Source organism: Siniperca chuatsi, linkage group LG5, assembly GCF_020085105.1.
Source record: "Siniperca chuatsi isolate FFG_IHB_CAS linkage group LG5, ASM2008510v1, whole genome shotgun sequence".
Taxonomy (NCBI): domain Eukaryota; kingdom Metazoa; phylum Chordata; class Actinopteri; order Centrarchiformes; family Sinipercidae; genus Siniperca; species Siniperca chuatsi.
Genome location: NC_058046.1, coordinates 9786563 through 9807798, shown reverse-complemented (window position 1 = coordinate 9807798; position 21236 = coordinate 9786563). Strand labels below are relative to the sequence as shown.

At 40.0% G+C, this 21236-nt stretch overlaps 1 protein-coding gene across 18 annotated transcripts in view; it reads left to right on the top strand.

Annotated features, from left to right (window-relative positions):
• Nucleotides 1-19934, top strand: part of arvcfb (ARVCF delta catenin family member b) — a 222417-nt gene extending 202483 nt beyond the window's left edge. For 11 of the 18 annotated variants that reach the window (XM_044195922.1, XM_044195925.1, XM_044195923.1 and 8 more), the window contains 9 exons: nt 1360-1487; nt 3979-4129; nt 4398-4590; nt 5810-5921; nt 6415-6502; nt 8096-8149; nt 10200-10291; nt 12465-12577; nt 16813-19934. In XM_044195922.1, coding sequence (XP_044051857.1) covers nt 1360-1487; nt 3979-4129; nt 4398-4590; nt 5810-5921; nt 6415-6502; nt 8096-8149; nt 10200-10291; nt 12465-12566 — 920 coding nt within the window. In that variant the 3' untranslated portion in view covers nt 12567-12577; nt 16813-19934. The remainder of the gene's footprint in view (nt 1-1359; nt 1488-3978; nt 4130-4397; nt 4591-5809; nt 5922-6414; nt 6503-8095; nt 8150-10199; nt 10292-12464; nt 12578-16812) is intronic. The other 7 variants (XM_044195926.1, XM_044195936.1, XM_044195940.1 and 4 more) reach the window with 3 other exon arrangements.
• Nucleotides 19935-21236: the final 1302 nt, after the last annotated feature.

Genomic DNA, 21236 nt, shown 5'->3' with positions numbered 1-21236 from the left:
TCATATTACAAAAAGATTATCTTTTTCTACAGCTCAAAAAAAAGCACTGCGGGCCTTGTCAGCTCTTGCACATCAATCAAATAGGGTTACTATATATCCCTGCCCACATAATACTGGGGTTTTCAAATAGAACCTTGGAAATACTGGCCTCAGAAGACATGGGAAGAAATAGTTATATTTTCTTTAATTTGAGCCTGGAGGGATAGAAGAAGGATTTGAAATTCCTTGTGTGCTATTGTAGAGGATAGGAAGGAAGCTGCTGGTGAAATGGTATTTCTGTAAAAGAAGATTTTAGCCACCAGTTTGAAAGCATCAGCTAACTTGTGATCCGGACTGCAAAAGTCGGTTAAAGCCTCAGTGAGTAATAGCATATTGTGTCCCCAGTTGAAGCACTATGACCTTACTTCTGGCTTTGTTTTAATTCCTTACTCTAAAGACATTTACTTTCCACATAGATTAACAGACTGTGAGAGAGGGAGAACAACATGTATGTATGTAGTCGTCAGAATCTGCCTTCAGGATCATCAAAATAGTAAAGAATTGTTTTGCTCAAGCCATCAAAATCTGCCGAGCTGTCTTCCCTTCCTGTGGTGCGATGTATTCCGCCATAAAAAATGCGTGACTCCCTCCAGAGTTATGAACAGCTCAAAATGACCTTGACAAAGGAAATATCCTCGCTCTAAAATCTCTACCTTTTTAATTGAATTGTTTTGTGTCTTGTTGATCCCTTGTAAAGCACTTGTTTGTGCAAAATAAGAAAAACCCTGAATGAATAAATTTGATTTGATGTGATTCGACCTCTCTGTCTCTCCCCATGCCAGCGCTGTCTAATAGCTGATAATATAATTATGTTTCCATCAGAGGGAGGCCTAATGATTGACTGTGGTGGAATGCGTTATGTGCTAGCGAGATAAGCCTCCCTCTCAAATCCTCTGGGTTTGGTCTGGGCTGTCGGATCAATAATTTCTCCTTCTTGTGTTCTCCTCATTTATAATACTGAAGTATTTTCAATCATAATGCTTTAGTATTACTGAGAGGAAAGGTACTAAGCACTGCTCCAGCATTTCTTAATAAAAGTGTTGCTGCCTATTGTGAAACCAAATGGACAGAGGACTTGAATTTCGACCCCATGTATGCTGTGGAATTGTACCTTTTCACAGCCCGCTGTTACCAGAGGTATTGTGCATTATGGTAAACCCAAGCTTCTTAACTGTTTCCCCTTGCCAAAGAACTGTCCCTATGGTCCAAGATAAACCTCAGCACTGTACTGCCGGCACCTTCACACAGCCTAATTGACCCGTCTGTCTTCCCAGGGAGTCTAACCAGTGTGTGGGTGCGTTTCTTTGTATTTCCCTGCAGGCTTTGAACTGCTGTATCAGCCGGAGGTGGTGAGGCTCTACCTATCGCTTCTGACGGAGAGCCAGAACTACAACACCCTGGAGGCCGCTGCCGGGGCCCTGCAAAACCTCAGCGCTGGACAGTGGACCGTGAGTCCAGGGTTGGGGAGGGAGCAACACATAGACACTATGTTCTGTCTGACTTATAGATTACTTTTTACTTTTATATGGCATTTTAGCAACTTATGTCCTCATCATTGAACTCTCAGTAGCCAATACCTTGGATTGCGATTGGAGCAAAAATACAGAGTCTGATGGGCTTAAAAGGAAACAAGACCTGCCCCCAGAGTTGCTTAGAATCACTTTAACAAGGTGTAGATACACTGTCTCTGCAAATCATATAGCAACCGTGTAAACTGAAATATATAAGACTGAGACACAATTGAACCAGGCAGTAGGTAGCTCAAACACAGTCTTTTAAGTGATACTACCTTTCTTGGTCAGGACCTTCCATCTCAGTGGGATCACATGACTAGATAAGCATTAGATAACTAATGTACAACAAACTTTCATCTCTGTTAGATGTTGGTAGGCTTGTCACGATAACTTCTTTTGTTGGACGATATATTGTCTCAGCAATAATTGCGATAAACGATATTATTGTCATTTTAAGAGCCTTTGCATGTCATTCCATCGCATTCATTTGCATAAAGCATAGGGGTTGTGTCAGTTGCAGCAAGGGAGAGATAGAGAAATCTTTAGCCAAATAATCATAAACTCACTACAGACAGATTATATATTTGAAGTAAATAAGAGGGAGAAGATCAAACGAACTATTTACATATTTACAAGCTATAGGAGCGCTCTAATCCAGAGATCCGGAGAGAGAGAGTGAGAGAGAAGCTCAAACCTGCCTGCCCCACACGCCACACCTACTGATATCTGCACACATGGGAATGAATTACAATATAATATATGAATATATTTTTCGATGGTCTGAATAGGTTGCTAAATTTGTCGCTAGTCACACCCACAGTGAAACTCCACACAGAGGGCAGACGACGAGAGGACAGAAGTGACAAAAAAAACGTGTCTCAGCATAGTTTTTTCTGTTCATTTGGCTTTAATAGGCGCTGTGAAAAAACGCTTAAGCATTGCGTCCCAAGTCTTATAATGGTAGGGAAAACCCTGCTGTTTATTCTGGCATCATGTTGGCTAAAATGTTGGTGACATTCATATGTAAACAAACATGCGCCTGTGTAAACATAACGGGCAATATCGAAGTCAGCAAAAATGATCAAGGTCATGTCCATATATCGTACAATAAGTCGATAACGTAATTATCGCGACAGGCCTAGATGTTGGTTTCTGATGATGGATGATATGTGAACCTCTTTAGCCAGGATCAGACATTTATTCCAATTAGAGCGGCTGTGGAGCTGCTGAGAGGCTGTCTGGCTTGCAGGCAGCAGTGAATTATCAACAGGGAAGGCTAGTTGTCAGATGCCAGTTTACGCACAGCACCTCAGGCAAGAGCGGTCACTTATGTTTTTCAGCAGGCTGGCTGTATTCAGCCCACAGCAGCATTATCACGGCAGCGCTTCTCTTAACACCCATGTGTCAGACTGTAAACACATCCTTCAGTCCTCTGAATTCATCAGCTGCACCAAGCCTTTCTAACTCGATTGGAAAAAAACACCTGAACTCTTTTTATTTTTTCAATTTCAGGAGTTAACATGCAGCCCTGAGTCTCACATTTAGTGTTAATAATTCAGTGGTGGGGATTTTCAGCTAAGGTGAACATTTTGAGGAGAAATCCTTCTTTCCTTTATTGTATTTTTTTTTCAAGTTGAAGCTGATCAGGATGCCTGGCGAGGCTCAGGAACCTGTGGTGCCGCTAACCCATCACACTGTCACATCTGGTAGTTGGACAAAGCATGTCCCTGCTCCCTGGGAGGATATCAGAGCTTCTTCCTTAAATCCTCCTCATTCTTTGCTACTGCTTAGTTCTGTACCACTAGATCGACCTGTTTTTCAAGGCTTACTACTGCCACCTGGTGGTTCAGCTGTGCCTGTCCGCTACTTAATTACATCTCTTGGGGTACCAGTGCTTAGAAGAGAAACCCTTTTATGTCTAGCTTAATGTTTCATGTTACAAAAAAAATGAGAAGTAAAATCTACTGATGTTTAAATTAAGACAAATTATATCACATGTCCACTCAAAGCCCCTCTGTGTAATGTTGTGAATTAGTCAAGCCCAAGGAGCAGTGCTGAGCCGTCTTGTAGTTAGTGAGTGAATGATTGAGTGTGTGTGTGTGTGTGTGTGTGTGTGTGTGTGTGTGCGTGGGTGTGTGTGTGTGTGTGTGCGTGTGTGTGAGCATGAAGGCATATATATATAAAGTGTCCTCCCCTTCCTCGACTGGTGTCATGGAGGTGACCTGGACTCCTCCAGTGGAGCATTCCCAGTGGTCAAAAGAAAAGATGTGTGGTCTTGCTGGGCAGTTCCCAGGTGGGAATCTGTAGGTATGCATGAATGTCAAACAGGATGTTGCTGACAGTGTGTGGTCACTCAGCCTACCCTAGAGGTTAAAGGTTGAAATTATAAAAAGCAGTCACACCATGCCGTCTGTCTGCCCTCCAGTGGTCCAACTACATCCGAGCCACGGTGCGTAAGGAGAAAGGTCTTCCCATCCTGGTGGAGCTGCTGCGCTCTGACTCTGACAAGGTGGTTCGAGCTGTGGCCATCGCTCTGCGCAACCTGTCCATTGACCGCCGCAACAAGGACCTGATTGGTACGAACTATTAGCAATACTGCACACAGATTTCAACAAAAATCATTTTTGTATCAAACTGACACAAATATAGTCACTCGTCATTGTTTGCAAGTCCGTCTTAAAAGAATACTCACATGCATATGTACACTGAAAGAGTTATTGGTGGCTGTAATTATTCCTCCTGTCCATACCAGCCTTGAAGGGATCCCTTCATAATGCGATTCCATAGTTATTATTAACCCAGCACTTTCACCTGGTTAACCTTAAAAAACATGTCACCTCACAGGAAGTTATGCCATGCGGGACTTGGTGAGCAACCTGCCCAGCGGTCAGCAGCGGCCAGCCAAAAACCTGGAGGAAGACACTGTGGTCGCCATCCTCAACACCATCCATGAGATTGTCACCGACAGCTCTGAAAACGCCCGCTCCCTCATCCAGGCCCAGGCCATTGAGAAGCTGGTCGCCATTAACAGGACCAGGTAAGACTTTATATACGCAGTACATCACATATTGTACCGTGAATGTGATTAATGTTACTTTACAACATGTAAGGAGTAACTATTTCTAGGATGAGTGCATCTAAACCAGCTGTTGACTGTCTTATTTAGATTCAATTATGGTTGTAAATCAATTTTGTTGAGGATTTTATGTATTAATTAGGCAGCCCCAAATGGCGTATGCACAATTATACACTCAACAATGGCAGCACTGTTTGATTCTTTATCTCAAAATAAGCTGCCTAAAGAATGCTTAATTTACCCAAATACTCAATGTGTCCAATAAATTGTAGGTGATTGCTTTTTTCTTGTGTATTTTTATCATCAGTCCTATACTGTAGGTCAAACAGACTGTATTGCAGACAGTGAACCAAACAGAAACTATATCTGCATACCTATGTAAACCATGCCAGAAGTGTTGTTATACCATGGAGACATTATACATGTAATAATTACAGTATGACTTGAATGCAGATTGCATCATGAACCTTTATATTAGTATTCATGGAGGATAATGTAATGTGTCTCTAATGGCCCAAGCTTTGCTACCACAATACTATACTCTTAACAAGCCTGAGCCCACACCACCACCCACCACACTTTTAATTAACAGGCTTTTAGAACTTTAGGGCATTGTTATAGGGGGTGCCTCTGTAGCTGCTGCTTATGCAAGTGAGTAGTCGTTCCTCTAATTCTGGAGATCTCCTCAACAACCTGATAACGATAACTAACAGTTATTAAGGCAGAGCATCAACAGGTGTCTTATATTACCACAATGTTAACCATTCCAAAATGAATTGCGTCTGCACCACACTTTCAATTAAAGATCAAGAGCATTTTTCAAAGGCTCGTTCTTGTGCAGTGAAGTATTGATCATACGGAGAGTCACTCTAACTAGCATGAACATATATAGTTCATTCACAGACCAAATAGCTGTGTTTCCTCTCAGCCTCATGAGATTAGCTTTCTTTGAAGTGAGGCCCCCACCCACATGTAATTAATACTGGTGGCTCAGAGGTAGCTATGAATTAAAAACTAGACCCTGGAGCCACTCAGGGGACGCCATTGAATAAAAAGATTGATTGCAGCAGCAGCGTGCTAGCATATCCAGCCGTCACTGTTTGGGGGTTAGATGAGGTTTCTGACTTTAATTGCTGTAGTTATTTCTTCATGTATTTCCTCCTTCTTGTGGCCCCCTCAGCCAATCAGCTCGCGAAACGAAGGCGGCGTCCCACGTGCTGCAGACAGTCTGGAGTTATAAGGAGCTGAGGAACGCTTTGACCAAGGACGGCTGGAACAAGAGCCACTTCCAGGTACAGAACTGTGATCATGTGGAAGTTATCCTTCACATATCATCTGGATCCTAAGTATTGTTATTGTAACATCAGGTTAGTTAGAAGCACAAAATTCTGACAATCATCACTTTGCCATTAATGAAGCGTCCCACTAAGAGAGTATTTGCATGACAAAAAGTATTAGTAGCATCATTAGTCACTCCAGAGAGAGATAAATCTCCAGTGACTAAAATGTTTAAATACAGCATGTGTACAGCATATGAACCAAGGTATTACATGTTTCAAACATAAAGGCATTACTAACCGACACATGCAGTCTTCATATTCTGTTGATATACACAGACAGTTGATGTTACACGTCACATTCTAATGTTTGTTTTAGTCAAACGTCAGCCTGTAAAATGGTAAGAATGATTTTCTTTTCAATCCTAACCTAGCACTAAGAGAGTTCTACATGTACCTGTTTGAGTATGATGCCTTCACATGCTGCTTGCTCTGCCTCTTCTCTCAGCCCACAGTTACAGCCACCCCTAAAGCAACCAAGAACGGTAAGCCAGGCTATGACGACACCACTCTACCCCTGATGGACAAGAACCAAGGTCAGTTGTGTGTGTGTGTGTGTGTGTGTGTGCTGTTGCTGTTTTTGCCTGTTTAGAGGACCAAGTGTGTGGGATAAGGTGGAGAAGATCCCAGGGGTCTTCAGCAAAATGACAATTAAAGTCTTAAGATCACATTTAAAGGATAAGGCTATTGATATTCTAGATTTTTGTTACTATCATCGAATCCCATGAAAAGACCAAAACCAAAAATGTTTGAGTTCGTCTCTGAATACTTTTCGACTTCCCTACCCTGTCTGTGGTACACCAAGTGGCCCTCCAGTTTTAAAAAAAATTCAAGAATTTTCTAAAATAGCTGGGCACTGTAATTTTTAGCAAATGTTACTCAAAATGAAGTAAATAGTGCATTTTTTGGGGGGGACTATTTTCAGCCACGGATGAATACACATTTGGTCCCATTTGGCTCTAATGAGTATTTTCAGCAGCAGGACGGTCTTGGGATTGACTCAGATTAACCACAGTGACCAAGTTTATTGTAATGAAGTAACATGTCACCCAGTACAATGATGTTGTTCATTGATGTGTTTTTAATTTTTAAGTTTTGGACTAAAATGGAGCTCTGTAGCAGAGACGAATAACATATATCAGACTTCAACTACACAGACAATACTTGTTAGTGGGATCAATTCATTGGTAGTTTTGGTCTTTCGTGGGTTTTATTGATAATAAGAAAAATATTGAATATCACCAGATTTATCCTTTAAAGAAGCCCTGCATAACACAGTTCAGGTATTGCAAATACAAGTATACACATAAAGTATACAAACTGTTAATTTACTGTATTTTTTGTCAAATTAGTCCTGACATGGAGTACCCCACCAATATAGTCCTCAAAGCAGGTTCAAACTAAATACTAACAGTAACTTATGTAATTGTGTGTGTCCACTTGGCTGAGGACATGTCTTTTTTTCCTCATGGCTATATTGAAGCGCTATGCTTGCCACATTACTACTCTCATCCTCTGTGTGGTGAAGCTGTGGTATGTTATGTGTTGCAATAATGTCGTTCGTAGGGGTCAAAAGTAAAGCACATAAAAGGGGAGATGGAGCTTTGAACAGCATACTGCTGCTGTTGAACCAAAACCTTCAACCCTCAAGAAGTTCTAAAGAAATGTCCTTATTTTTGATGCTGAACTCTTTTTTTATTTTCAATCATGGGTTTTAAATTGACATAATAGGGTCAGAAATAATGAAAATTTCCCCACTCTTAGGTAAGCGTGTATAGCTGTAGCCATAATCAAAAAACTGGGATAGGTTTTCTATAACAGCAGCAGTATATGTGGGGGAGGGCGGGGGACTTGTGCAGTACATTGGCCCAACAACAAACATCTCTTTGACAGAGGAGTCAATAGCATAGCAGCAGTTTAATGTTCTGATTTTTGGCCTTGTGCCCCCTTTTTTTTTTTTTTTTTTGCATCCATACATGCACATGAATCGCGGCACTCATGCCTGCCCACTCTCAGTTTGCATTATTCAATCACTGGCCGAGAACCATTACCCTAAAAAGCGTTTTGGCTCAGTGACTCAGTTTGTGTGTGTGCCGCTTTTGTACAAATGGCATATGAATGCTTTTCAGGCACCAGGAAATGTGGCAGTGGTGATATGATACCTATGGATGAGCTGGGTCCAGGTAAGAGCCAGACTGCATGATCGTCCTTAGCCAAACAGGAGCTAGCTCTCCTCTAATCTCTCTCCAGTGTCCAATAGTGTCTTATTTGATACGACTCATCTACCAGTTCCTTACCCGTTGCCAAGATGCTATTTTTAATCTGAATATTCAAACCATTGAACACTCTGATCTCGGTATGATGGCTTTGGACAGAGCTTCAGACATTGACGCTCTTTGATGCTGTATGCAAGACCCCTCTCTTAACAAGGTGTTTGTACAAAGCTGGGCCTTCATTAGAAACTCATCACCAAAAGATGTGGGCGGTTCTCCACTTAAATAAATATATTCTTAATATATCATAGGGCAGACTTCCTCTGCTGTGCTTCTTTCAAAGTAAATAATCCTGCTGTTAAAAATATAGAACTGTAACTCAGATACTTTTCTTACGTTCATGAAATCAAGAATTTTGTGACTCTTGGGGGTGATAGATCGAATAAGAATTTTTGTCATGAAGAAGTAACCTTTAGCGTATATCATGCTTTCCTCCAAACCTCTAGCATATAAGAATCCCTCCTAGGAATTGTGCTGAAAGTTAAGCTTATGTCAATGTAGGAAGCTTCCTACATTGACTTTCAACAAGGAGAAGGACTCCCAGGAGAGAATGTGATGTTGCTGTTTTAACAACAATCAGAGCTGTAAAGTAAAACTTAGAATGACGTATTGTAGTTTTCTGGTGTCTGAAATATTGAACAGTGGTCAAATATGAAATGCAGAAAATAGCAACGTATGTGTGCGCTTCATGTGCATGAGTTATCTGTGCACAACTCTGATGCCACAATTAATAAATAGCCTAAATCCCATGATGATATATACCAACAAGCCATTTACATAGTAAATACTGGAAGCCACTCGTGCAGCTTAAACTATGATGTATATGCAATTTAGAATAGATATTTAATTTAGCTGTGTGACATATCCTACACAGCTGTGTCCATTCACATTGTTTTACGATGCCAATATTAGCAGCACATTTTGCGTAGGTTGTGCACACTCAGCGATGTTATTGCTACACTACACCACCTGTTAACTTATGTGACCTTCAGATGGGGAAAAATGATTTGTGTAATCTCACCCAGTGTTGAAAAATACACTGTAACAGCACGACATCTTTATAGCTTTCCCACTGTCAATTATGAATGAATATGAATGGTTTATGAATGAATATCAATGAATCAATAGATAAATAATCCCATGATTGGTATGAATGCACTTGACACTGAGTGGTGCAGTAATGATGGAATCTGTGCATTATCTGAGGAGCTGAATAAGTGATCAAAGTTTAATTTATTACTACTGAAATTGTTGGTTGTAACAGACCCAAATCTTTACTGTTGCAAAGCTACATTTTCCCTGTTGCTGTGAGGTTGAGAGGTCCATAGTTTTTTTTTTCAGAGGTGCTTTTTCTTTTGCATCTCACACAAGGGCAGATAAAAACAGTATCTCTTAATAATCTTGTCATCAGGGAATGTCTCTAAATGCCATCTTTTGGCGACTCCTATCACGTTAGGAAATCTCTGGAGCTCACCTAAATATTTGCTATGATAGGAGTCATTTTCAAGGTTAGGAATGTTGATAAAATGCTTAAACTCCTAATTCTAAAAGTAGAACCAATTACAGTATGCATCACTCTGAGAGGTTTTGGCCAGTTAGGGCTGATTCCTTACTCTGATAAATACTGGCCCTGAGCTGTGAGAGTGCCTTTTTAAAGACAGTTATGAGAACAGGGTCAAATACCGCTCACAGATACTTCATCTAGTTTTTTTTAAACCTACTGTGGTGGTAAATAATAATACGTTTAGACAAGCACAAGCTAAGAATTGTGGAGGCATGTTTAGTCTTTTCTGTGTCCAACAACTTCCTGGGACTCTTGTAAGTGCTCCAGTGCAGAAAACCTTTCAGTCAGTCACTCCACACAGGTTAAAACAACACTATAAATGATCTGTCACTGTTTTGTTTTTTTTAAACGAGTACAGAGAGGAATTAGCTGACTGTTGTTTTCTGACCTCATTAGATGGTTACTCCACCATTGACCAGAGGGACAAGGACTGCAAATACAAAGCAGGCGACGGCACGGTGGACCTGACAGAACGGGAGCCATTAAAGGTACAGGCAGACCTCTTCTGGTCTCTTGGGGGATGAAATAATGATGATGATGATGTTTATCACATGTTCTCTCCCTCTGTGTCTCTCTCTTTCCCTCTCCTCTCATGGTTTCTGTGGTGGTCCTCATTAGAAGCTCTTAATCCTATTGATTCTTGAAAGAGGCTGGAAGTTGTCATTCTCTGTTAATGTTGCCCGCCGCAGCTCAGCACTGTGGACAGCCTCAGATCTGCGAGCCACCAGTTAATTGAGTGTAAGCTTTTGGTGTCTGTAAAGTAATTAATCTGAGACTGATTAAAAGAACCGCCAACAACCACTCCTCGCGGAGATGACCCTTGCCTTGGCAATGAACAGACAGCTGCATTATCAAGTGGTCGCCTGCTGATTATACAGCCGTTTCACACTGCAGCCAGTTTTTTTTTATTGCTGAGCTGATTGGCAATCCAGCCTCAAAGAGGAGACACAGGATAATGGCCTCCGAGGATGTCTGACATGTGTCAGATGACTCTCAAGTACTTTTTGTAGTTTATTTTTGATCTGTTTTAGTGCCAGATGAGAAGGATTTTCCCTGTGGGATTGTAAAATGAATGCAATGAAGTCTCCATTAAATTCAGTTTAGCATATGTCTCTTTAGATGTATGGTCATATATCCGCTTCTCCGTGCAGGTTAAAACTATCTCTTAGTCCAGTTAATAATCTGTGGTGTTTGGCTTTTTATCTGGATTACATCAACACATTAGTTTGCTGTTGGTAGGTAGTTATTCATGTTTTATTAAAAAGTGAGTATAGTTTATGGTAGCTGATGATCAGAAAATGAGTGTTACTGCTACTTACCCATTTTTTTGGTTGCATTTCAGAATTGTCTTCTTAAAGTTAAAGGTGCTGCTACAGTGATTTGTTTTGTTTAAAGCTGAACTTAACACCAGGCTGAAAAGCAACGTTTCGCTGTCCTCTCTGGTTGAAAGTTTCAGTTTTGTTGCACCTCTGACCTTTGGCTTGTCAGAAATGTGCTCTGTTGCAGCTGTAACCACGCCCAACAGTGATGTCATGGTGCACTTACTACACCCTGGAGTACACTTCTATATCACTGCATCAAGTTAAGAAGTTAAAACACTGGAGATCTGCATAAACAAGATTTTTATCTGGTGTTAAGTTGCTCTTACAGTTTTTATTTTCAGTCTTGACTTTGAATTCAGCTGATGTCTTTTCCACATTGACATTGTCAGTATAGCTGTTTGCATTGAGAAAAAACATTGCTCTCAGATTCAGAGCTAAGAAAGAAGTGTACTTTTTAAGAATTATTGCAACTCTATTTTAAGGGTGTCCTCTCTGTACACAGCTTATGAATACATAGAACATTATTATTAGTAGTAGTATTTTTAGTATTATTATTACTAGGCATGCTATAGGCTAATCAGGGAGACCATCACAGTTTTGCGCACAAGGATTTTACTCTTCAGGGTGTCCATTTGTAAAACCTGCAATGAAACCTGCTTCGTAACACAACTTAAACATTTTCATTTGTATAGTTTTTAGTGGCAAATTTTGGTATCACAAGATGTCTTATAGCTGTTCAGACTACCTGTTTACACCAAAATAAGTGCACCTTTTTGGCCAGATAAAATAAAGTAGCTAATATAGCAGCAAAGTATAACAGCACAAAATAGCAGCTATTGGCAGCTTCAGTACTCAACTCTGACCTCAGGCGTCAATAATCAATTTTGGTTGACACCTACTCTTCAACATATTTATGTTAATTACTAAACCAGTTAGAGCTAAAGTTATGCTGTCACGTCTTGAAAGGGCAGAGGGCTGAGCTTTAACCAGCTCACTACAGGAGCAATCACAGCAAACAGCCATGTTTGTCTTCAGAGTGTACAGGCCTTCTAGCGTTACTCCAAAGCTGTCTTCTAAGTCTGCCGTCTGTACTTCCCAGAGGTGTTCTGCCCACTTTGAATGCAACTGCTCTCTCCCTCTTTCATTTGCATGGTTTGGTATGCTGTTTTGTAATCACTCTGACTTCTTTCCGAGTTTTCCATAAGGCAGGGAACTAACACTGGCTTCTCTGATCCTGTATGCATGTGTACGTGTGTGCGCGTGAGTGTATTTGTGAAATGTATTGACCTCTTTTTTTGTTTTGCTGTGTTTTTTTTAACCCATCCTCCTGTGGCCACAGAATGACACAAATAGGAAACACTATATCAGGAGTAACAGGCCTGCGGTCAGTCTGGTGGACGCTTGTGATGTTAAGCCCCAGCCTGTTGACTCCTGGGTCTAAATGCATGCATGGTAGGTCTGAAAAGTAAAAGCACAACAGAAATAACAACCTTCATCCCTTGGGTTGGATTGTAGCATCCTTTTCACTCCCTGTCTGTTCATCGTTTCCACCTGTGTTCCTTTCACCCTCACACTGTATTTAGACCTGTAGACTTGCTGTCACCCTGCACCCAGAGCAGTCAGCTGAAGAAGTCACCTTGTTCTTTTCATGGAAATTTACACAATTCACTTGCAGTTCAATTGAAAACGATTTTTAAGGTTTAAAAATACATTGTATTTGAATTCTTCATATTTACATAGGCTCTTAGGTTGCACACACTGAAATACACTGACTATCACAACTTGATGTTGATATTCCAGTGAAATAGTATCTATCCCAAGGTGGATTTTAATTCAAGTATGCCTCATTTGTTATACTTTAATTGACCGTTCGCTAAACTCCTTCCTTGAACAGCAATTGTTCAGTTACAGCCTCAGCAACCCGCAACTAAGCACAGAAGGCTTGTCAAGCGTTAGCTTTCTGCACATGATGAAGCAGTGTGCATGGAGCTGTAATAAGAGTGATACTCTGCATTTAAAGAGCTTGTAGTGTCTTTTTTCTAGCTTTTCTAAAATCAAAACCAAACCAAAAGTGTGTGTCTGCTAACATCTGCTAATCATTAGCATGCCCGTCTAACTAGCGTACTGCCTACAGTAGTATTGCAGCTCTACACTGCAATACAAAAACAAGCTGTTTTTTTATTTCCATGTCTTCTACATGAACCATCATCTGGTGATGGTGCTAACTGTTTCCTGGGACATGCAGCTTTAGCCTCAGTCTTTTAGCATGATTTCATTTCGTGGCCCCTTTTTCCAAGATTCTCGTTAACAAGACAGCTAAACACATTCTAAAAAAGTCCACCAGAGGCAGCGTTTTTAACCAACTCATGGAGCTAACATTAGCTTAATTAGCTAGCTAGCTACAGCTGCTTACTTCTAGAAATGAGAAGATACACAATAGCAGGGTTCTCATTTCTAGCTGGTTACCATTGATTTTGTTGATAGAAATGAGAAGCCTGCTATTCTCTACCTGTCTTGAATCAAGAACTCGTTTCAAAAATTACTAAGAATTTCGAGTGGTAAGTCTGTTCCCATTATTAATGTAAACTGCATAATGTGACGTGTGAGAAGAACGGAAAGCTTGACAGGTGTTGCAACAGTAACTAAGGGGGGTAGTGCTTAGTGAATGGTCAGTTAATATTGTTACATGCATCCCATAATTATTTCACTACTGAAACATTTAAATTTTGCCACTCAGAGTGATCAACACAGCATTGTAAGAAAGCCAACATGACTCCGCTCTGTAATACACATAGAAAGTACACAGACTTTGGTCTCTGTTTACAATTCAGCACCACCTGTCTGATTGAACTGTACACCTAGCTTCACTCACTGACGGTCTTTGCTGAAATTGATGGCAAATGACGAAGGGGAGTCATTGTTCTGCACTTCAGATGGAGTCTACAGGGACTCAGTTATCCCTTAATGAAAAGCACTAGGGAGAAAGAAAAAGATATGCGCACACACAGACAATCTCTTCTCTGTTCACATTCATCATACACACAGTTTCTTTGGTCAAAGCAAGATGTCTTCAGATGAATGATTCATGTAAGTTGTTAAGTTGATGATGGAAGCCAACACAAAGTCAAAGGCAGAGATGTAATGAAGAGTGAGCTCACATGAATTCAGTTTGCAAACATTTTGAGGTCTGAAGTCATTGATTTGAATATCTTGTGTTAAAAATTCATGAAATAAATTATTACTAAGTGGCTTCTTATGTAACTTAGATGGTCATATTTCCATGTAAGTTACAGAAAGAAAGAAATTCTGCTCTTAATTCTGTTTGTGGTTGAGAGATTTCCTAAAAGGTCTTTTTTTTGGCAGAAAGCTTAATCAGTTTCAGTGAGTAGAGCTACAATTAAAACCCACTACAATCTAATGAAACTGCTTTTCTCCATTAGAAATACAATTTTGTTAGAACATCCCCCTGCATCCAAGAACTGCTGAATTTCTTCTTTCTTTCCATGTTTTCATGTTCATGCACCTTAGCTGTAAGGCAACAGTAGCAACAGTTTGTTACACAAGTCACAAGGAAAGAAATCTATATTAGTAATATCCTTAAACCTGTACATATTTTATTTACAGTGCATTAGGGACTGTTTGCCTTATGGCGTTTGGCTGAAACTGACACACTATTTATTGTCCCACCGAATGACTTTTGCAAAGCTGCAAGCTGATCTGGGTGAGCTTCAGTAGTTGCCATTACTCTATCAGCAGCATTTATCTCCTCCTGCCTCCTCCTCACTGCTGTCGTACTCTCCTTTGCCAGAGGCCTCTTGTCAGACCTCACTGTCTTCCTCATCATCTTATCTTAGTCATCTTTATCAGCGGCCATCCGTTCTATCTTTCATCTCCATCCATTGCATTTTGATAGGAAATACATCACATGATGACTCTTGAGAGATACGGTGGTAGGATTTGTGGTATTCAATGTAATTTTGGCACTTTAGTGAAAAAAACAAAATTATAGGTAGTATTACGAGCCATCAGGTAAGTAATTTTCACTTCATTTAGCACATGCAGGATTTCATCCAGCACATTAAGCATCTGTTTTGCTGTCTCTTGCCTCCATTTGCCATCTGGACTGACATGATTGAAGCATTTGTTGACAGTGATGTGATTTGTCAAGTACTGTGGTGCCAACTGAATGTGGTTCCTACTCTAAAAAATACATTTTAGTAAAGGAAAAGGCTAGTGATATTTATTTTTTCTTATTGTCAACAAATCCCATGAAAAGACCAAAATCAAAAATGGTCTATCTTATTCCTCTGTACCATAGAGGTCCACTTACAACCATGCCTATTGTGTGTTAATCTGCAGCTGAAACCCAGACCCCAACAAATGCACTGTTTATTATGTACTGTATGGGTAACTTTTGAGATATTGTGAGTGACAGGGACATGAAGAGGTGGGGTGTCAAAGAAAAAATCATCAATGCAAATATCAAGTACAGCCTACCTCAACCACCTAGGGGTGGAGGTACTGAAGGACCCTGAGTAAGTGTACTTCCTGTGGTTAAAGCTGCATTAATTTATTTTTGGCCACTTGGGGGCAGCGCAAAAAGCTGTAAAAACAACACATGACATAATATTATATCACCTTATAAAGTTGGGCAGAACTCCACAACCAGCTGAACATCACAGTCGATATTTTACAGCTTTAGAAAGCTTTAGTTTTAGATTGCTGTGGCTAATGTGTTAGCAAACAGTTGCCTGTTTACACCTCCAGCAGACACGGAGCAACATTAGCATTTGAAGTTCTGTTTCTGGCGAATGTAAATCCAAGATTCAGTTGCCTTTTAGCTCTATTTGGTCTCCATGCTCCACGATGTTCACCAGCTAGTCTCTAAGTTTCTGTTTGGTGCTTGGCAGGTGGCGTACAGTGGGTTAACAGAGCTTTTAAAACAGCTGTGCTCCACCAGCTGCCTGCGGTGCTGGAAATGTGGTTGATGAGAACAGTGAGACTGAAACAAAACAGCAAAGTTTTGGGCTAGAAAACCAAAACAGTGAGCTAAAAGATGCTCAAATGCTCCATAAATGGTAAATGGCTACATTTATTTACAAGGTTTTTGCCACTCATTCGTTTGCACTCACACACCGATGGCAGCAAGCTACCACGCAGGGTGCTGGCCAACCATAGGGAGGAATTTAGGGTTCAGTGTTTTACCCAAGGACACTTCGACATGTGGACAGGAGGAGGTGGGGGTCAAACAGCCAACACTGTGATCTGTGGACGACCCGCTCTACCTGCTGATCCCTCCATGGAGCTGAGGGGAACTGCACAGCCGGGTGATAATACTCTGGGTTTGTCAGTACAAGTGACCCCTTTCACATTACACAGTCATATATTTCCATTGATATAAAAATATTGATTAGTACAGCTTTACAGATTTACATCTTCAGTAGGGACGAATGGACTTGGGGCTGAGTGCCACAGTCAGTGTTGGTTTTGGTCTTTTAATGGAATTTGTTGACAAAAAACACCTTATCCTTTAAATCACTGTATCATTTTTAAGTTCTTATTCGTCATGATGGATGTCATTTTACAGTGGATATGTAGCATTTTGGACTTAAACTCTTCATTTATTGTAATTTCAAACTGTACGGGTGCTTCTTCTAATATTTCTCTTTCTTTTCCACATGCTTCAGGCTTAAAATAACGACAGTGCAACACCTCAGCTAGAGGAGGATTTCTCATATCACCACTGCCATTTCACACGGAGCTCATCTTTGGAGTCGGACTTTGTACAAAAAAAAAGAGGATTTAAGAAAAAATCATGATCACAACAGTGACAGCATCAGCCAGCATTTTCATGCTTTTCAGAAAATTAAATTTAAAAAAAGAATAAAAAGTGACTACTCCTACTACTATTCCATATCTACATTCCCACTGGACATCATGTGAATTTTACAGTGTTGACTCTTGTTGAGCTGTACCAGTGACAAGACATGGACAGAGGCCGGTGCTGGTGAAGGAATGGACATTTGAAGGGCCGGAAAGGGCGAGGTGAAGGAAGTGAATGGAAAAGGAATTGAGAAGTGTGTTGGAAGGAAACGTGAAGGAGAAGAAATGGGAAACGGATGTTTTTTCATTTCAGTTTTCACATCTGGAAGAAGTTCATGCTTCAATTTTGTGGGTTTTTTGGAGAATTTTACTTTCAGTTTGTGGTCAAGCTTTGGTATTTTGATGTGAATGGGTATGGACTGGTGTATTTGAAGGTCAACGAATGTTTTCAGATTGGTGGGATGGACACAAGAAAGGAAAAGTAAAAGGAGAGAAACCGAGCCTGAGAAGAGCTGTAGCATAGTGGATAAACATGTACTCCCAGCAGTCTGCTCTCATACACTTACAATCCATTTGGTTCACTGTGTTTTAAAAAAAAAAGTGCACTGAGATGCTTTGAAATCAAAAGTGGTTAACAGATGATTGTCCATTGTATAAAGTGAGGAGTCTGCAAGTTTGGAGAAAGGAAAGTGACATAGTGTGTACATCAGAGGGAGTAACAGTTTCTGTTCACACTGCATCGCAAACGTAAGCTAAAATGGAAACGAAACATTCGGTTTCATTGTGGTCAACATGTATGAGCCGAGTGCCATGTTGACCCTCACTCACAGAGCTGTGGTTACTTGTGTAACCACCGCAGTTTCATGAGTTTCCTGGCTGGTTGTCAATGATGTGTATTAAAGAGGATATAAGGCATTTTGTTTATAAATGATTTGTGTTTTTTGAAAAGAGAGGCAGAAGATTGGTCTCTTGTTGAAAGGATAGGTCTGAAAGCATTTTTTATTTTTGTTGGGTTTTATATAAATGTATATAAGGGTCAAAAGGAAAAAAACTGAAAAATTAAGGAAAAAACACAACAAAAATGGCCGACTTCTTAGTTGTATATTAATATCACATTGTTTGGAAAGCACATCTCATTTGATAAAGGCTCACCATGTTTGTAAACAAGAAATAACCACGTAACTTAAATGTGTGTCAAATATTGTCGAGTTACGCCAGCGATCACCTATTTATATTTTGTATTTGTCAAAAAAAAAGTTACCGAAAAAAGTTTATCTGCAGTGTTCTTTCTAAAGGCGATGAATTACATGTTGTTTGACAGCCCCTGCATCTTCAAAAGAGACACTCTGGAGGGGTCAGGGGTCAGAGGTCAGACAGAGGTTATAGAACAGACAAGAGATGGCAGTGTTAATAAAAGTCCCTTCATTTTTCTTCCCGATCAGACCAAGTTACCACCATCCCCGAACCCTCCTTCACCAGTGCATCTTAAAGAGAAATATTCAGTCGTGAGCATGAAGAAAAACTGTACAGATGTTTATATTCTATTCTTTCCAAGTGCCAGTTTTTTTGTGGTGTCATTTGGATATTAACTAATTCATTCATGTGCTGGAAGAGAGTACAGGTGGACGAGTGGATCTGGATGTTCAAGGCAAAATAGAAGAGTTGCATCACACTGTACAAAACAAAACATCAAGTTTGGTCATATAGTATATATTTTTACAATGTTTTAGGGTGGGCAGTTGAGATGTAGAAAAGCAGAGAGATATTGAATCATATTGCATATTTTTCTCTCGCATGGTGAGACTGCACACAAAATCCAGTGATAATGTGTACAGTCTCCTTTCCGGCTTCAGCCTGTCTCCTGATTCACTGTGGACAGGAGACAGAAAGAGAATCCAAGTTGGTATCACTCATGCGTCATCAAGGCGAACGGCATGTGCCTGCATTAAAGTCTGATTTTTCTTTGTGGCGTATGTGACTTTATAAAGCTTGCATATTTTACACGGTGTTTACAAAGATGTACGTTGTGGTAAAAATCAATGAACTACAAAAAAACTTACTGTATAAATTTTAATTTCAGAGGTTAAAAAAGTTATAATAATACCCAGCATCCCTTTTGTGTGTCCTCAGAAGTGTGTGCTTTCATTGGACAATACTGAACCCTTGCAACAAAGACTCATATGACTGTCTATTCCTGACTGCACTTTGCAGTTCCACAACCAAAGGATCTGGAGTTGTATTTACATGCATTTATAAACAGGATTTTTGGTTTTGTGGATGTGCAGCGCATTGTATATTTACAAAACCAAAGAACCAAAGCAACTGTGCTGTAAAATAAATGCAGGACTCGGACACACATCGAATCAAACAAACCTACCTGTGTAGATATAACTGATTCAAGACCGTCAAAATAAAGTAACTGTACTTCTCAGTAGCAGATGTGTTTGTACCTATCATGTGCCTTAACCTTTTCCATGGTAGATAAAGATAAGTGTGTTTTATATAACTTTATTCCTCCCTTTCAACTGTCATCTCTCCATCCTGTCTGTTCACCTCTCCCCCGCCCCCTTCTCCTGTGTCACCCTTCCTTCCTTTTTCCTCCACTCAACTCATTCATTCATCCTGCACCCCCACACACACACACACACACACACACACACACACACACACACACACACACACACACACCCCACCGTCCCCTGAACCCCAAGTAGTTTAGACTGTTGGTGGGTTTCTGCCTTGTATTACGTTGTATTATAAACTTTTAAAAAGATAGAGTCATTCGAAAAATGGTTTCGGTTTCCTAGAGGAGTAAAGTTATTAATGCTTTCGTAGCGAGCAGAAGCGATGCCACAGTGACAGAATGTATTATGTTAATTTTACTAATACCCAGAGGCAAATATTACGCTTGTTAAACATAACAGAAAAATACTGGTTTGTAGAGTATAAATTTGGTGTGTTTTCAATAAATCATGCCTGGAAAGAAGATGTTGCTCGGCTGTGTGTCTTATTTTCTATTGTTATTAATTTCCAGTAAAACTCAAGGTCTAAAGTCATGATAGCCGCCCTTAGAGGCTACAGTGCTCATTACAACCAACCCCACAATTTTAAAGGGTCAGTTCACCCAAATTACAAAAAACAAGAATTTAATTTGTGGTGCTCATTGAACAGTTTATATTGGAACTACTTTTTTTATTTTTTTTTTACCAAGGATATACTCCTTCTGAGTATTGACTGGGGATTATTCAGAGTAGTGGGGAGGACACTGTTTCTTTCTGTGTTTCATTTTTTCATTTTTGTGACCACCACAAATGAAATTCAATTCACCTCCATTGCTTTGGGATGGAAGCAGAAATCTCTGCGATGTCTCAAAACCTGTAAGTAAACCAAAGCTAACTGCATGGCCACTAGAGGTAAGTGAGAAAATTTCTTCTTTTTCTTTTCAGAACTGAGGTCTTGTGTTCAATATAAAATGATTAAAAACTCATAATGCATGCAGTCTGTGTTGTTGAAAACTGTTTTCCTCAATTATTTTATGTTCTTTTTTTGGTCTGCCACACTAGAGACATTGTGGGTGTAGGTCAAGTAGTCTCCTCAGACAATATGATGTAGTGTATATGAGGCAGTGGGGTGGTGTCATAACAAGACAGAGTGTCAGATAACCAGGGTTCAAGCATCAGTGTTGGAAAGCATTAGCCCTAATGAATTATCGTTGAACAAGTCACTCACTTCCCTCCAGCTCCTGCAGCCCTGAGCTGCACAAGACCCTGCACTTTCACTGGTGTGTGAATCTTTAGCAGCCTGATTTCAGTTGTTCTATTTTTAGTCATGAAAGAAGGAAGTGTAGGATCTACCAGATAAAATGTCTTCCAGTTTCATCACTCAAGAATTTTAGATTATATGAATATGAGCCAACAAGTGCCAATTATAAAAACCCTATGAAAGGCAGTGACATAAGAGTGAGAGTGCATTTGGAAAAATGTCTTCAAAAGCCTTTTCTACATTTCCTGTCTTGATAAAATTATTACTGTTACAGAAATGGATGACTGTTGTAGCATATGTGGGTGTATGTTAGTGTATAACAAATGTAAACTTGGAGTTATAATGTTTAAAAGACAAAGCAGTTACTGCTGTTTACTATTGTGAGTGAGAATAGCCTATTCATAGCACTGTATCCTGTATCCCATGTTAATGTAGGCCTACCATATAGACCTTTTTAACAGCTGACCCTTCATGCTACATACATTCAATATACCATATATATATATATATATATATATATATATAT